This window comes from Panthera tigris, chromosome A2, assembly GCF_018350195.1.
Source record: "Panthera tigris isolate Pti1 chromosome A2, P.tigris_Pti1_mat1.1, whole genome shotgun sequence".
NCBI classification, from domain to species: domain Eukaryota; kingdom Metazoa; phylum Chordata; class Mammalia; order Carnivora; family Felidae; genus Panthera; species Panthera tigris.
Genome location: NC_056661.1, coordinates 56,297,407 through 56,313,037, shown reverse-complemented (window position 1 = coordinate 56,313,037; position 15,631 = coordinate 56,297,407). Strand labels below are relative to the sequence as shown.

Below are 15,631 nucleotides of genomic sequence, written 5' to 3'. Positions count from 1 at the left end.
CTTCAGTCAGGGCAGGGAGTGGGTCTAGCCCTCACACACGGCAGCCACCATCACTTGGGCCCTGGCACCTAATGGCTGAGGCCGGGTGCTGCCTTACAAGCCTCAGTTTCTGCATCTGGTAAACGGGGGTAAATAACACCTGCCAGGCAGAAGGCCGCTCTATCCACTCTCTCCTTCTCACACTGGTTATATCTCCCACCTGTATTTAGGCTGGCAATGCCTTCTTAGGACGAGGACTGCATGCCCCAGTCTCCCTCGGGATTGGATGCAGCCCAGAAGGTGATTAAGTTCTGGCCAATGGGATAAGAGCAGATGGGATGTGGGCATCTTCGAGGCTGTACCTTAAAAGGCAGAGCCCACTCCTCTCCCCTGTGGTGGTGGGTGTTGGCCCTGCTCCCTGGGACCCTGAGATGAAGGGAGCCCGGCTTGGGCCTCCTTCATGCCAGCTCAGAGGGAGATGCACTTCCATCTTGTTTCAGCCACGGCTGCTGGAGCATCTTTGTTACAGCAGCTGAAGCAACAGCCTCACTAATGTATTCTGCTTATTGTTCTCATTGCCTCAAATGTGCGCCCCTGCCCCAAACTCCAAGAGGCCCCCATCCACTGGGGACTTCAGGGGGAGCTGGGTGAGGGGGGCAATCAGAGAAGAGGAACCATGGGGTGCCAGGACTAAGGCAGTGGCTATCACAGCTCAGATGATGTGGGCTTCAATCCTGCCTTTTCCATTAGTGCCGCCACCTCCAAGAAGTCCTCCTGGAAGGAAGTGCCTGAACAACCCCCCCCCTCAGGGCCCCAGAGTTGTCCTCCTATTGTGTCCTCATTCCCCACCTTGGCCCCACCAGTGGTGCTGAGCCTGGAGGGCTGGGTCAGTGGCTGACTCGTGTGTCCCATACCCAGCAAGGGCACAGAGGATCCCACCCAGTCAATGTGCACACAGTCCCGGGATGAATGACTGTAGGGTCGTAGCTGCCCTTGACTATGGGCTCTGTCATGCTAGGCATGGGCTAAGCGTGACCACACATCCAAAGGGGTTCAGTCCTTCCACTCTGTCCAGGGTAGGTGCTTTCGTTATCCCCACTCTATAGGCAAGGACGTGAGGCACAGAGAGATGAAGTCACTAGGGCAAAGTCACACAGCTAGTAAGCGGTGGAGTGGGTGCTACAGCCAGGCCGTGTGGCTCTGCAGCTTGTGCTCTGGGTCACTGTGTGAGACTGGCTGCCCTCTGTGAATGGGCGGACGATGGGGACACGGGCTCATGAGTGAGTGACGCTCATGAGGACCTGGAGGAAGACGGACTGTCCAAAAGTCTGCTTCTGGCAATAACCAGCACAGCCCCTGGCATGCAGAAGGGGCCACTGCCTCATCTCCCCAGGCAAGGGCAAGGCCACCTGACCCTGCTTAGGGGAGGGGGTGAAGGGGGATTCGGGCCCAGGCCCTGGGCCTCACGACCAGGAACCTTCCTCTTGCCCACGCCCACCCACGCCCTGCCCCGCCCCCAACCTGAACGCCTCGATGAGCCGCTCCACCTTCTGAGCCTCCCCTTGGACCCGGATGTGTGCCTGGAACTTCCGGAGAGCTTCGTCCAGCTCCATGGCGGAGAAATCCATCTCGTCTACCACGCAGCTGGAAAGAGACACCAAGGCCACGTCAGCGCCTGCTGCCCACAGGGCCTCTGCCGGCCTTCCTGCTGGGGGCGGAGCGCAAAGGGAGTCAGTGCAGGGGCAGGTGCTGAGCTGCCTGGAGCCGGGACGGCCGGCCGCCTCTTGTCCAGGAGGGTCCTCCGCCCGGCTTCCTCCAATCAGCAAACACTTCAGATTATGTAGCCCAAAGACCCCCATGCTTCTGGGATGTCTACAGACCCCCCTGAAACTATGGGAAGACATTAGTGCTTATATCTATGTGTGTAATTTTTTCTTTTTTCTCAAAATTATTTGAGAGAGACAGAGACAGCGTGAGTGGGGGAGGGGCAGAGAGCAACGGAGAGAGAGAATTGCAAGCAGGCTCCATGCTGCCAGCGCAGAGCCCGACGTGGGGCTTGAACTCACACAACTGCAAGATCATGACCCGAGATGAAATCAAGGGTCAGACGCCACCCGGGCGCCTCGTACGTGTGTGATTTTCTACAGAGGAGCCAGACAGAGCCTATGGCTGCTCCTGATAAAGGCCGCCGGGGCACAAACAATCGGCTCTCGGGGCGCGCGGTCCACAGGGCACAAAGCGAGACGTTACTGCTCCGGTCTGCTCGGGCTGTCCGCGAGGGATGCCAGGAGCACGCGCCCATCTTCTCCAGGAGGAAGCGGAGGCCCAGGGTGCTAACTCGCCGGGCTAACTCTGCCCTGAGCCGGTCCTCCCACGTGGAGGGTTTGGGGCGAGGTGCCTGGGTTTTGCCGGGAATTTTCGAGAGGCATCTTGGAGAACCTCTGCCATCCTCATCTGCCAATCCGCCGAGTGGAGGCAGAGCTGACAGAAGGCGCTGGTAACCGGGTTTTGGTCCATTCCACTCATCCCAGCGCTGCCCCCCAGCACAGCATGCTCCCTTTCCTGAACAGAGAAGGCGGGGTCTGGTATCCAGTGTATCCATTTGCAACAAAGCCATGGCCACCCCGGGTGTGGCTGCAGAGGCCTCGGCTATGGGGGCCCTAGTCCTCGCTTCCAGGGCCACCCTCCCTCTGTTGGGTGCCATGGGCTTGGGCATAAACTGTGCTGTCCCCAACTTCTCTGAGTGCTCACGGCTCTGGGGGCAGCATCCTCGGAGGCTGGGGCAGAGCAGGTGGGGGAGGGGGACGGGGCCACAGGGAGTAATTTTGCTGACTAGCATCTGAGCTGGACGCCTGGGGTGGGGGGTGGGGGGTGGGGGGTGGGGGGGTGGGGTTAGGATTGCTACTTCCTCAGGCTGCTGCTATTTTCTGATGGGGAAGAACAATGCCTGGATTTCCTACCACCAGCAGCCAGCTTGGGGTGTGTGTGGGGGGGAACGCAGGAACGGGGGGGCAGGGGATGGGGGGCTGGCCCAAGACAGCCTTAGGCCCAATTCTCTAAGGACCTCATCTGCTTTCCCCTGGACTGCTTCCTGAGGCTGGGTTAAAGGGAGAGAGGGGCACTAGCCACACTAGTGGCAGCAGGCTTTTCCTGATGGGGGAACACAAATGCCAAGCAGGGAGAAAGCAGCCCAGGTGGGCATGCCCGGTGCCAGGCACAGCCAGCTGCCACCAAAGGCCTGGCTCACTGCATCCTGTGTGCCTGCGCATCTACCTGTGTGTACAAGTGGGCGTCCGTGTGCCCGAATGAGGACAAACGTGTGTACGTGAGTCCGGGTGTGTGTGGGGGGAGGGGGGGAGCACCGAGGCCAGCCCCTCCCTGAGCCGAAAAAGAGGCCCCGGGCAGATGCCCGCCTCCTCCCAGGGAAGTGTAGAGATGGCGGGAACACGCATGGCCAGGCTCTTCCTTATTGCAGAGGCGCCTGGCCCCAGCAGGCCCGAGCCCGCCCCCCTTGCTTTGTTCTTTCATGCCGTGGGGCAGAGCTGGACGGATGCAGGGCGCTGCCCTTGTTACTAACGGTCCGCTCTTTACCCTGCTCTGATTTCTGCTCCTGGCCTACATCTCTGTGCAGCTGCCTGGTCAGGAAAATCCTCAACGGGCTGGAGGTGCTCCCCCAGGCCCTGAGCCACCCTGTGCCATGCTATTCTGCGGCTTTGGCTCCTCCTCTGAGAGAGGGAGTTAGCGAGACCCGGCATGCCCTGACCCCTGCGTGTGAGGGGAAGACACAGGGCTTGTGCACAGTAACTGCACTACAACAGACCCAAGGGTCCAAGCGCAGGGTGCCTGTCTACTCAGGGCAGTTTCAAGGAGGAATGGAGAGATTTGGGGTCCGAGCTTTTCAAACTGTCGGCAGTTTCCAGGGAGCTGGAAACCCGGCTTTCTGCAGAGTTCCAAGTAGCTGGGAGGGCTCTGGCCGCCAGCCATGGTTGGACTCTCACCCTGAGATCTCCCAGCCAGGAGAGGCAGGAAAGAGGCAGGGGAGGGAGGCACCGGGGGTCTCTCTGGGCTCCCCACCCCTCGCCCTGAGGGCGTGTTGGGACAGCTGGCAGCCAGGCTGGGGAAGGGAGCTCAGACCTCCAACCCCCGAGCCCTGCAGTGGCTCGGCTCTGCTGGAGAGGGATGGAGGTGCTGAGGGTGTGTGCCAGGGGGCCCGTGGGGTCCATGTGTGACATACGGTGCCCGAGGGTGCAAGCACGCACGTATGCGGCAGGGTATGATGTACGAACCCGCAGGGGGCGTCCGTTTGTGTCTCAGAGCAATAAAGAGATAAGGGGAGGATTGGGTGTATGCTCCAGTAAGCAGGCGAATCTGACGCTGCATGCGCGCAGGTCCCTGCCCCCCCCCCCCCCCCCCCCACCCCAGCCGTGGAACTCACTCCAGCACATCTCGGTTGAACTGTTTCTGTCGGTTGCCCAGGAACTCGCCGATCATCTGCCTGCTGAGGCCCTTGCGCTGCAGCAGGAAGTGGGCCACCCCCACTGGCGTGTCAGGCACGAAGCCACGTTCGATGAGGTACTGGACGCCCTTCTCAGGCTTCCTGGGGATGGGACGAGAGAAAGGCTTAGCCCTGGCTGTCCCAGCCCCTCCTGGCTTGCCTCTCTCCTCCCTGGGTACCCTAAGTGCCCTATCCTGTTCCGCCCGGAGCCCACAATATGAGGGAACCCGGGAGTGCCCAGACTGTGCACCGGGCGTGGGCTGGGACTGGGCCACTGGCAGGAGTGTGGGCACGGGTGCTGGAGCAGGGACCCTCCCCACCCCCCTACCACTCTGCACTGCCCTGTACTTCACAGCCAGGCAGACTGGAACCCCCTGCCCAGCATATGCTGGCCTGCCCTCCACCCACCGAGAGTAAACAGTCTCTAATAGGCGCTGAGCACTTACTCTGAGCACCGATGTCCAAGCACCTACACATACTAACTTACTTCTCACACCCCCTGCCGGTCAGTACTCTTGTAACCTGAGCTGTTTAGGAGCCTGACAGCCCCGTCACCTCGCCAGGGGCCTCAACCACCCTTGTAAGGACTTCCTGAGTTTGAACAGAGTCGGGTGCCTGGAATGATCTGTGCGGTAAGCACCATGGAAGGTTCTCGTGACTAGCTCCAACTTATGGGAAAGGAAGCAAAGGTGCAGCATTGACCCCTCCTGGGCAAAGGGAGTTTCCGGGAAGGGCTGGGCTGGCCTGCAGGGCTGAGTGTGTCCACCTGCACTGGGAGCCATGGGGCCCTGGTGGGCTGTGGTGGAGGGAGCCCCCTCAGGGGCTGGGCAGGAGGCCCAGGACAGGCTTGGCTGACCTCACAGGGTGGTGTGATGGGGCCGCATGTGTGACCCTCGGAAAGCAGGTGTCCTCTGACAACCCCCGAGCCTCAGACGGGCCCGAGGAGCTGTGGAACCGCCGTGGTGTACCTGGCACCGTGCAGGGGTGAGGTCAGCAGGGCTACCCACTAACTGGGAGCTGCCCCCTCCCTTGCTCCAGCAGGTAGAGATCCGTGTACTGCTGTCCCCCAGGAGCCTGGAAGGTGAGAGCCAGTGTCCACCTGTCCCCGTAAACCATGCAGCTCCTGGCTGACAGCAGCATCCAGCAGATACTGTATTTCCACCTGCCAGCGAAAGCAAACTTCCTGCTGCAAGGTGACCTTGCTATTTTTACCCCAGGATGACCACACACCCTAACATCACCTTCAGGAGTTTTGGCAGGGAGCAGCTGCTGGCTAGCTGGGCCCAGCACAGAAGTGGTGACAGAGTAGCATTGCTCCCACACCCCTGGTGGGACCCCACCTCCACCCCCTGCCACATACCCCATTCCTCCCCATGACTCTGGTGTATCCAACCTAGAACTGCTCCCGTTCCAGGCCTCCCCAGCCACTCAGCTGCTCATGCTGTGGTCAGGGCAGGCCATGCTCCCTCACAGCCCTGCTCCACGCCAGCCCCTACAGGACCCCAGCCCTGTGCCAAGGGGTCACCGCGGCAAGCCCACAGATGGGCTTTCTTTAGCTCATGCGACATTAGCGGAAAGAATTCTAGTTAGTCGCCAGCATTTAGAAATTGGGAGAGCTCAACACAGAATCCAGATTTCTGGCTTCTCTTGAAAAATCAGGCCGTCTGGCACTCCTGGGCCTGTGCTCCTGTGTGGCAATGACTGGAGAGCTGGGCTGGACCTCCTCGCTCAGGCACCCTGCATCAGCCACCCACCCCGGGGCCTGCCTGGTCCCTCCCCTGAGTCCCCAATATGGGGCCCAGATCCAGGCCCAGCCTGCCAACATCACACAGCATGTCAGACTTCCAAGATTTGGGCTCCTCTACCCGGGGAGGAGCAGAATGCAGAGGGAAAGTGGAATGCACTTTGGAGGGAGAGTCTTACAAGGGGCCAGGGGAATGCGGATTCTTCAAAGATTAAGGACAGAGAGTCTACTTTTCACTAGGCCCAGCTCGGGATGATAGCAGTGAACAGGGCTGGTCATGAACGAATGCCTAGCACAAAGGCAGGCTCTAACCCTTGGTCTCAAGGACAAAGGGACAGAATGATGGCAGGAGGGTGTAGGGAAGGTCTCCTGCGGGAGAATCAGAGGACTTCTCTGAGCAGGTGACATTGGGCACCTAAGTTATTAAGGAGCTTCCTAGGTGGAGGCAATAGTGCATGCAAAGGCCCTGAGGCAGCCATGGGTTTTGCAGGATTGAGGACCAGGAAGCTGCTTGAGGGTGGCTGAGAGTGGGGGCGTGAGGGGAGGGGCAGAAGAGCAGTAGGGAGGGTGGGCCAGACCCCACAGCACTGTGGAGGCCACAGGGGGAATCTGGTTTTCCTCTGAGTGGGGTGAGAAGCCCCAGTATATTAAGAATAGGGCAATGATGGGATCTGATGTCCATGCTTGAGAAGCTCCCGCTGCCTGCTCTGTAAAGAGCCAGGCTAGGTCCAAGGTGGGAGCCCAGTGAGGAGGCTCCCACAGGCATCCAGACTACAGTGCAGGAGGTGGGGAGAGCAGCCAGTGTTCAGACACAGCTCAAGGGTAGAGATGGCAATATTCGCTGGTGGATCTGACTTTGAACCCAACGGCCCTAGCTCCCAGTCTGAACCAAACGTGGGAGGGACTGATTCCACCTGGCAGGTTTCACAGTGATGTTGCAGGAGGAAGGAATCTGACTGGGCCTTGCGCAGGGACCAGGAGCTCACTGAGCAATTGAGAGGAAAGATATGGTGGCAGAAGGCATGGAAGGGAGCTGGGGTGGGGGGTGCGGGCCAGGCTGGGAGCTCCAGGGTCAGGATGAATGTGGCTATCCAAGGAAGCCTCTGGAGTGGCCTGGCCTTCAGCAACTTCCTTGACAGCACGTGGCCAATGCACTGGATATCTGCTGCTGTGAGTCCCCTGCCTGTCAGGACTGTGCTGGCCCCACCCTCCCTGGCAGTGCAGTGAGGCCCCCAGCGTGCTCCTGGGGGCCCTGCCAGGCGGTGGTCCGGGATCCACCTGCTCCCTCACACTGTTCCATGCTGACTGAAAGGGCATGTGCCCACAGATCTTGCTAGGCGTCACACACAGTGACCTGCTGGGTGAAGGGACACAGGCGGGATGAGCCATGAGTGCTGCCCTCCCACCTCCCCTTGTGGCAGTTAGGGGACCACATGACATGCTTTGGCCAATGCTCTTCCTATGGGAGCTGTATGATCCCTTATGGCGATGGCGCCTTCTCTTGCCACAGGGAACCGGGAAGGACACCCCCGCTGTCTTGTCCCTGAGAGACTTGATGAACAGAGCCCCTGACCAACCTATGATGGATGCCAGCGTGCCAGAGAAATTAACCTGTGCCGTGCCAGCATGTCAGAGCCCACCCAGACTGGCCGAGGAGGGCTAGTCCGGCCGTGGAAACTGGGTCACAGAGCGTCCACCCAAGCGCAGACACGGTGGTGGGGCTCTGTCTCCCTCCCCACCTGTGGCTTTACATTCCCTTCCTACAAGGGTACCGTGGGACTCCCATCTGGAACCCCAGGCTCTAAAGACTGAAGAGGGCACAGACTGGGGCTCACCTGGCTCCTGACCCTTAGGTCCGGCAAGGGTCTGGCCCACACAGAGCATGCCCATCAAAGGAGGCACAAAACGTGCCTTGGAGAAGGGCTGCCTTAGCCTGGGTCACCAGGACCCTATTTTAAAACCTTTTCAGGGCCTCCTAACCCCTGCAGGACAAGATCCGGTGGACACTCTTCCCCTTTGAGTCACTTCTTCATTCATTCCACAAACATTTACTGAGTACCTGCTCTGGGCCAGGGGCTGTGCTAGCATACCTGTGGTCCAAACAAAGTCCCCATCCTTGAAAAACGCCCTACCTGGAGCGCGATAAAGAAGGGAAACAACTCCTGGGATATAGAAATGCTCACAGCATAGGAGCCAAGGGCATGTCCTCTGGAGCCTGGAAGAGGGGGACCTGCTAGAAGGAGTGGCAGATGCAAAAGCCTTATTTGACTCGTAACTAAAAGGGGGCACAGAAAGGTCAAAGAACTTGGCTCCGGGTTACCAGGCGAGAGAAAGCATGTTGGGAGTGTCAACCCACTCCTCTGCTCCAAGACGCCCCCCAAAGTTCCACTCCGCCCTCCCCACCATCACTGCTGCTGGAAATCCAGTCTATCCACCTGCTGAGCCGGCTTGCTTCTCCAAGGGCCCGGCGTCAATAGGTGCCCAGAGTGACAGCTATGCCATCCACACCTGACCTGCTGCTGCATTCTGGGCCCCGCCGGAAAGAGCCCTCGAAAGGCGTCAGCAGGACAGGCTGGAGCGGGAGAGTCCACAGCTTGGCCCTGCTGCCTGCCACCAGGCGGGGCCGGCTTTTCTCCACGTCAGCCGCTGATTCAGACTTGGCTGTGACAGGCGAGCACGCGCAGACCACACGGGTGACGTCTCTTACGTGCATCTCCCGTCGCAGGGCTGCGAGCAGCCGGCGGTGACGCCAAGCTTGCGGGACTCCGCTGAGGGCAGTTACGAGGCGGGGCACCGCACTTAGGGGTCACCCACTTACTGGAACGTGAAGCTAAGTGCTTTGCAGGCTCTTTTCCCAGCAGCGGTCTGCAGGGCCAACAATGGGCTTCCCCTGTCATTTCCAGTTGCTGGAGCAGCTGAAGAGAAGTGGGAGTGGGCAGCTGTCCACACCTCCCGGCCCGGCGTCTAGGCCATTTGGATGGCCTTTGGATGTCCCACCCCACCCGCTCTTCCCCCTCACCCCGCAGGCTGACCTCACCCCCAGCCTGGCCAGTCAGAGCTCGGAATCCTGCTGACCACAGCGAGCAGTGCGGTGTGAGCTGGCAGGAGCCAAAGAGAGAGGAGAATCTCTTTCCCCTGGGGTTGCCGTGAGGCTGGACCGTGAGCTCAGGACTCCTGGCAGGCCTCCCGCCCTGGTGGGGCAGAGGACGACTCTGGGGAAAACGGCTGAGAGTCGCCCAACGGCTTTTCAGGTCCAGAACCAGTAAGGCCTCTGCTTAAACCAGTTTGATTGGGTTCCTGCCACTTGGAATGGAGAACGGCCCTGACTCACAGACACCAACGCAAAGGTCTGTTTACCTACGGTACCCCGGGGATACTCTGCGGTCAGGAGGCCGCGCCATCCCCGTGACTGGTCTCAGCTGGCCACGGGGACAGGTTCAGTACTCAGAGAGCTCCTGCACACCTGTAAGCGCCCTCCGCTCCGGCAACGCAGGCTCAAATGCCTCCGGCGTCCTACCAGGAAGTGACCACCTGCCATCTGCTCGCATGCTTCCAGGACCGGCAAGCGCACCACCGCCTTTTCAGACTGTATTTCGTCCAGCTCTGATCTTTACGAAGTTCTTCCTGATGCCGGGAACCCAGGCTGAATGGGGCTCGCACTTATTACAGAGAGAGGAGGAGGAATTGCCCTCCAGCGTGGCTGTATGCCCTGTGGGGCCTGCTTTGGCACTGTTTTCTTGCCCGAGGGACTCAGCATAAGCCCCCCCCCCCCCCCATCCTCGGGACAGGGCTAGGGACCTCCAGGGCCGTGAGGGCAGCAAGGCCCACGGGCTCGATGGGTAGCTCATGTCCAGGGTAGTGGGACCCCGACCTTCCTCTTAGCAGCTCAAGGTGCTTCTAGATGAGCCAGTCATTTAAATGTCAGCACTACCAGCAACGGCGAACAGCCCACTGGAACCCTGCAGCCAGCACGTCCGGCTCTGTGGCCTCGAGCGAGAGCTGACTTCTCTGAGCCCCGGCTCCCCAGAGCCAAGCGTCACAGGTTCGCTGCGACAGTTCAGGGAGGTGATGCACACGAAGTGCTGTGCACGCTGCCTGGGACCTAATATGTACGTATACGGGCTGGCTGTCGTCGGGCTTAGCTTCATTAATCCCAAGAGACACGTCGCGCGTGAGGAGCACGCGGGTGGGGCTAGCAGATCGGAAGCCCGCCCCCAGCCCTGCTGCTTACTGAGAGAGCCGACCCGGCTCTGCACCCTCGGAGCCCACTCCCCACGCAGGCAGAGCGCGGCTGAGCACCCGTGGATGCAGGCAGGGTGAAATCTCAGAGCATCCCAGACTCCCGCCCGGGCTCTCTGCCTCCCGCAGCAGCTCCAGGGGGCAGCAGGCGTGCAGAAAGAACAGGCAGGGCAGCAGCTTGGCAGGCCCCAGAGGCCGGGCATGGGGTGGAGGGGAGGCCTGCCTCCAAGTGCCAGGCCCTGGGCTGGAAGGGACCTCAGAGGCCCCTGTCAACAGCTCCCAGCCCGAGCAAGAGTCGGGGCACACCAAGTGGTTGTTGAGGCCCTCCTTACATGCTCCTCAGAAGCCAGGCGCTCACTCCCTCACGAGGCCCCTGTTTTATCACAGGGCAGCTCTGGGGATGAGAACACTCAGAGGTGGGAGAGGTCTGGTCCACCCGTGACGAAGGCGGCCTCTGTACAGTCACCAGGGCTCTTGCTGGAGTGAGAGGGGCATGGCAGAGGGGAGACCAACACAGTGAGGCCTGTACCCGTGAGCATGTGTGTGGAGCACAGCAACAGGGGACCACATCAGGGCCGTGGGGGTAGGGACTCCAGCTCCTGCCACGGTGATGGCCCAAGGACCACCGCTGCTGGGCTGTGTGGCTTCCCATGAGTGGCGTGGCTTCGCCTCCCGAACTCTCAGTTTACATCCGCGGCCCAGTGAGCTGATGGGGGTGCACAGGGCTACACACATAGAAGTTCCCACACTGCATTCTAAGAGGATGCTATTCAGGAGCCGGGTGGTGGGGGGGTGTGAGTTCCAACCTGCCCCCGTGACTAGCGGTGTGACCTCAGGCAAGTGACCCTCTTGGAACCTCCGTTCACCCATCTGTACAGTGGGGTCAACAACAGAATCCCTTTCCCACAGAAGAATGGGATTTAAAACACGACAGGCGCATAGAACAGTGTCTGGCCCACTCTAAGCACATGTCACTGTTAGCCACTGTCATTCTCTATGACTGCTCTGTGTACCAAACCTCCTGTTGGGTCCTCCTAAAGCCTGAGTTCCTAGAAGCCCCCTCCCCTTTGCTCTGGGCACAGGAGCCCCAGCTTCCACCCATAAGCACCTCCTTGATGGCAGCCTCCAGGCAAGGCTCTTGGTTCCACTATATAATCATCACCAGACGCTGGGAGGCAGAGACCTTGTGCCCATTTTCCAGGTATAGCCTGCAAGGCTCAGAGAGTGCAGGGAATTGCCAAGTCCCTGCAGCTGGGATGTGGCAGAACAGGGGCTGAAACCCTCCTTCCTCTAGCTCCTGGACCCCCATCCTCCCTCCAGCGCTGTAAGCTGAATGAGTGGCCTGGGGCTTGTGAAGGGCAAGTGCTTGGAGGAACAGCTGGATGTCAGGCAGACTGCTGCCTCCTCCAGGATGCCCCTCCGGCCAACTGGCCTCACGTTCCAGGGTCTCTTCCTCCCCGACCACGGGCTCACTTACCCACTTTGGGTGCATCATTCAGATCCGCCATGTACCCCTTTGGGGGGCTGGGGTTCTCTGTCGGGAAAGCTTACTACCGGGAGGGGGTGGGCCTGGGGCAGTCAGGGGTATGGGCAAGGGTTGGGGGCGGGGCTGGGAGACAAGTGACCCACAGGGAGAGAGGGGAGCAGAGGTAGGCAGTGGTGAAGAGGAACCTTCTGGGGAGGAACCCCAGCCTTGGACTGCTCAGTGTCCACTAGCATTTTCTGCCCTCCCTCAGCCGGCAGCTCCAGGAAAAACTGGTCACATTGCTGGGAGGCTCCGGAGGTGGTGGGGGGGGGTTTGCCAGTGGGCATATATCTGTGGAAGGGCCTTATGAGCTGAAAAGCTCAATCTGTATAAGAAAGGTGTTCAATTGTTTAAATAACACGATTTCGGAAAAGTGGTTTCTCCAATACGACAACCTCTGGAGGTAGGAAACTGAGGCTCGGCGGCGGTGAAGGCTGAGAGGGAGGAAGCCCAGTGCTCCGTAACACACTCTCACAGCCCTGGAGCCTCCCTGGTGGGCAAGGGGAATGCTTCACATGGAGGCCATGGGCTCCTGCCATTGGGGGCCAGCCCCGCTGCCCTCCCCCACACCCCGCATGGACAGAGACTTGCTGCTGACTGTCCCTCAGTGCTCTAGAGTGGGGCTGTCCACGAGCACGTTCTGCGGGGACAGAACTGTCCTAGATCTGTGCTCCCAGGCACATAGCCACGTGTGGTTGGCGAGCTGCACTGTGGCCAGTGCACCAGAGGGCCTGGATTCATGTTACATTTTAGTTAACTTTAATTTCGATCGCCACCAGTGGCCGGACCTCAATGCTGTTAAAGCACAAGTTCCCCCAAGTTATTCTCTGAGTTGAAGGCAATGCTGGTGAAAATTCAGCCAGGATCGCTCATGGGTCTTAATGCAAGACTCCCAAAATTCACATGGAAGAGTACCTGCCCAAAACAGCCGAGACAATTTTTAAAAAGAACCAGAGAGGGGTTTTGTCCTAACAAGAAAAAAAACCCATGAAACTCAAAGTCTGATGCTTGCACAGAAATGGACAGGTCCTCTAACCATGAACGCGGATTTTTTCTGTTCCCTGATCTGTTCCAGGTCCCTAAAACACTGCCTGGTATAAGTAGCAGGTGCTCAATAAATATCTGTTGAATGAGTGAAAAGATCCAATTCATGTAGGAATTAGATGGAACCTGAAGTCAATGGAGAAGGGACAGACTGTTCAATAAATTGCTTGGAAACAACTGGCTAATCTATATAGAATAATAATAGGGCGCGCTGGGGTGGCTCAGTCCATTGAGCATCCTACTCTTGATTTCAGCTCAGGTCATGATCCCAGGGTCATGGGATTGATCTCTGCATCAGGCTCTGCACTGAACGTGGAACCTGCTTGGGATTCTCTCTCTCTCTCTCTCTCTCTCTCTCTCTCTCTCTCTCTCTCCCCCTCTGCCCCTCTACCTTGCATATGTGCGCATGCTCTCTCTTAAAAAAAAAAAAAAAAAATGGGACCCCTCACGTTGTATGGTTCCCTGAAACAAATTTCAGCTTAAAGTCCTAAAGGGCATACAAATATCCTGAAGAAAGTATTTTAAAACTATATTTATGATGCGGGGCAAAGCCCCTTTTAAAATAAAACATGAAAAGCCAAAGAAATGAAACAATATTTGTTAATTTAGCTAATTAAAATTAAAACCTTCCATGGGGCGCCTGGGTGGCGCAGTCGGTTAAGCGTCTGACTTCAGCCAGGTCACAATCTCGCGGTCCGTGGGTTCGAGCCCCGCGTCGGGCTCTGGGCTGATGGCTCGGAGCCTGGAGCCTGTTTCCGATTCTGTGTCTCCCTCTCTCTCTGCCCCTCCCCCGTTCATGCTCTGTCTCTCTCTGTCCCAAAAATAAATAAAAAACGTTGGGAAAAAAAAAAAAAAAAACCAAACCTTCCTGTACAGCACACTGGATTGTATATTTGAAAGTTGCTAAGAGAGTAGATCTTAAACGTTCTCATCACAAGAAAAAAGATGTAACTGTGTGGTGAGGGATGTTAACGCATTGTGGTCATTTTGCAATATACATAAAAATAGAATCATTACATTGTGCATCTGAAACTGATGTTATATGTCAATTTATCTCAATTTAAAAAACACAAAAAACAAAAAAAAAACTTTTGTTAGATGAAAGAGCACAAAGTTAAAAGACATAACTGAGAACCACTGAACTGCACACTTTTTATAAGGGTGAATTTTATGGTGTGTGAATTATATCTCAAAAGAAAAATTAGAAAGAGGACAAGTGACAGAAAATGTTTGTAACTACAAAGGATCAGTATCCATGATAAATAAAGAACTACTAGTAAATCAACATGACAAAAACTGAGCAAAAAACATGAACTAGAGTGTATTATACTAAGCTACATAAGTCAGGCAGAGAAAGATATCGTAATGATTTCACTCATATGTGTAAGAAACACAACAGATGAACACAGGGGAAGAGAAGGAAAAATAAGATAAAAAGAGAGAGGGAGGCAAACCATAAGAGACTCTTAAATACAGAGAACAAACTGAGGGTTGCTGTGGGGTGTGTGTGTGGGGGATGGGCTAAATGGGTGATGGGCATTAGGGAGGGCACTTGCTGGGATGAGCACTGGGTGTCATAGTTAAGTGATGAATCACTGGGTTCTACTTCTGAAAGCAATACTACACTGTATGTTAAACAACTTGAATTTAAATAAATACATATAAAAAATATATAAACTGGGGCACCCAGCTAGTTTAGTAGAGCACATAACTCTTGATCTCGGGGTTCTAAGTTCAAGCCCCATGTTGGGTATAAAGATTACTTAAAAAAAATCTAAAAAAAATATATAAACTGGCATTTTATAGAAGAGAAAATACAAATGGCTAAGACACATACAGATGCAAAGCTAGAAAATGCAAACTAAAACGACCAAGAGAGAATTATTTCTACCCTTTGATTGGGGGTGGGGAGACAACACGGACTGTTGCCAAGCATGCGGGAGCAAGACGACCTTTCGGATCCAGCAGCAGAGGGAGGAAATGGGTAGAGCCCCCTTTTAAAGAGTAAGTTGGCAGCTCCTATTTCAATGGAGAACGTGCCTACCTAAGCCCCCATGATACCGCTTTTAGCTAGCTTCCCTGCAGACGCCCTTGGGAGTGTATGCTAAGAACAGATCCACACTCCTCGTCATAGGTGGTTGGTAATCATGAAGAAGAAGTAGGAACGACTGGCCGGATCGGTGATGTGAATAGCCACACCAGGGCCTACTACACAGCAGTGAGCAGGAGGGAGGTGGCCATGCACACGGACGGGGGAGATCTCCCAACAGCAAGCCGTGCGGCGATATCCTAGTAGAGGACATCCACAACTCCAGGCCCCAGATGATGTCAGCAAGGCCGCAGCAACCGTGGCTAACACTTGGATACGACTTACTCTGTGCCAGGCGCTGCTCTGAGCACTTTACACACCCGCTCGCGTACAACTCACACCCTGCGAGGTGGATGCTACTGGGCCCAGCCCCACCGTACAGAAGAGAGGCCAGTCTGAGCCCGGGCAGGCTGTCTGCAGTTCCTAAGAGCACACACACCCACGCACGGAATAAAGATCTGGGGGGAGAGGCTCCGAAATGACAAGAGCCAAAGGGAATGCTATCCTAACTGGAAG

At 57.0% G+C, this 15,631-nt stretch overlaps 1 protein-coding gene across 11 annotated transcripts in view; it reads right to left on the bottom strand.

The window, feature by feature from the left end:
* Nucleotides 1–15,631, bottom strand: part of IQSEC1 (IQ motif and Sec7 domain ArfGEF 1) — a 121,283-nt gene that overhangs the window by 21,208 nt on the left and 84,444 nt on the right. For all 11 annotated transcript variants that reach the window (XM_042979611.1, XM_042979617.1, XM_042979610.1 and 8 more), the window contains 2 exons: nt 4,415–4,576; nt 1,501–1,623 (listed from right to left, as the gene is read on the bottom strand). In XM_042979611.1, coding sequence (XP_042835545.1) covers nt 1,501–1,623; nt 4,415–4,576 — 285 coding nt within the window. The remainder of the gene's footprint in view (nt 1–1,500; nt 1,624–4,414; nt 4,577–15,631) is intronic.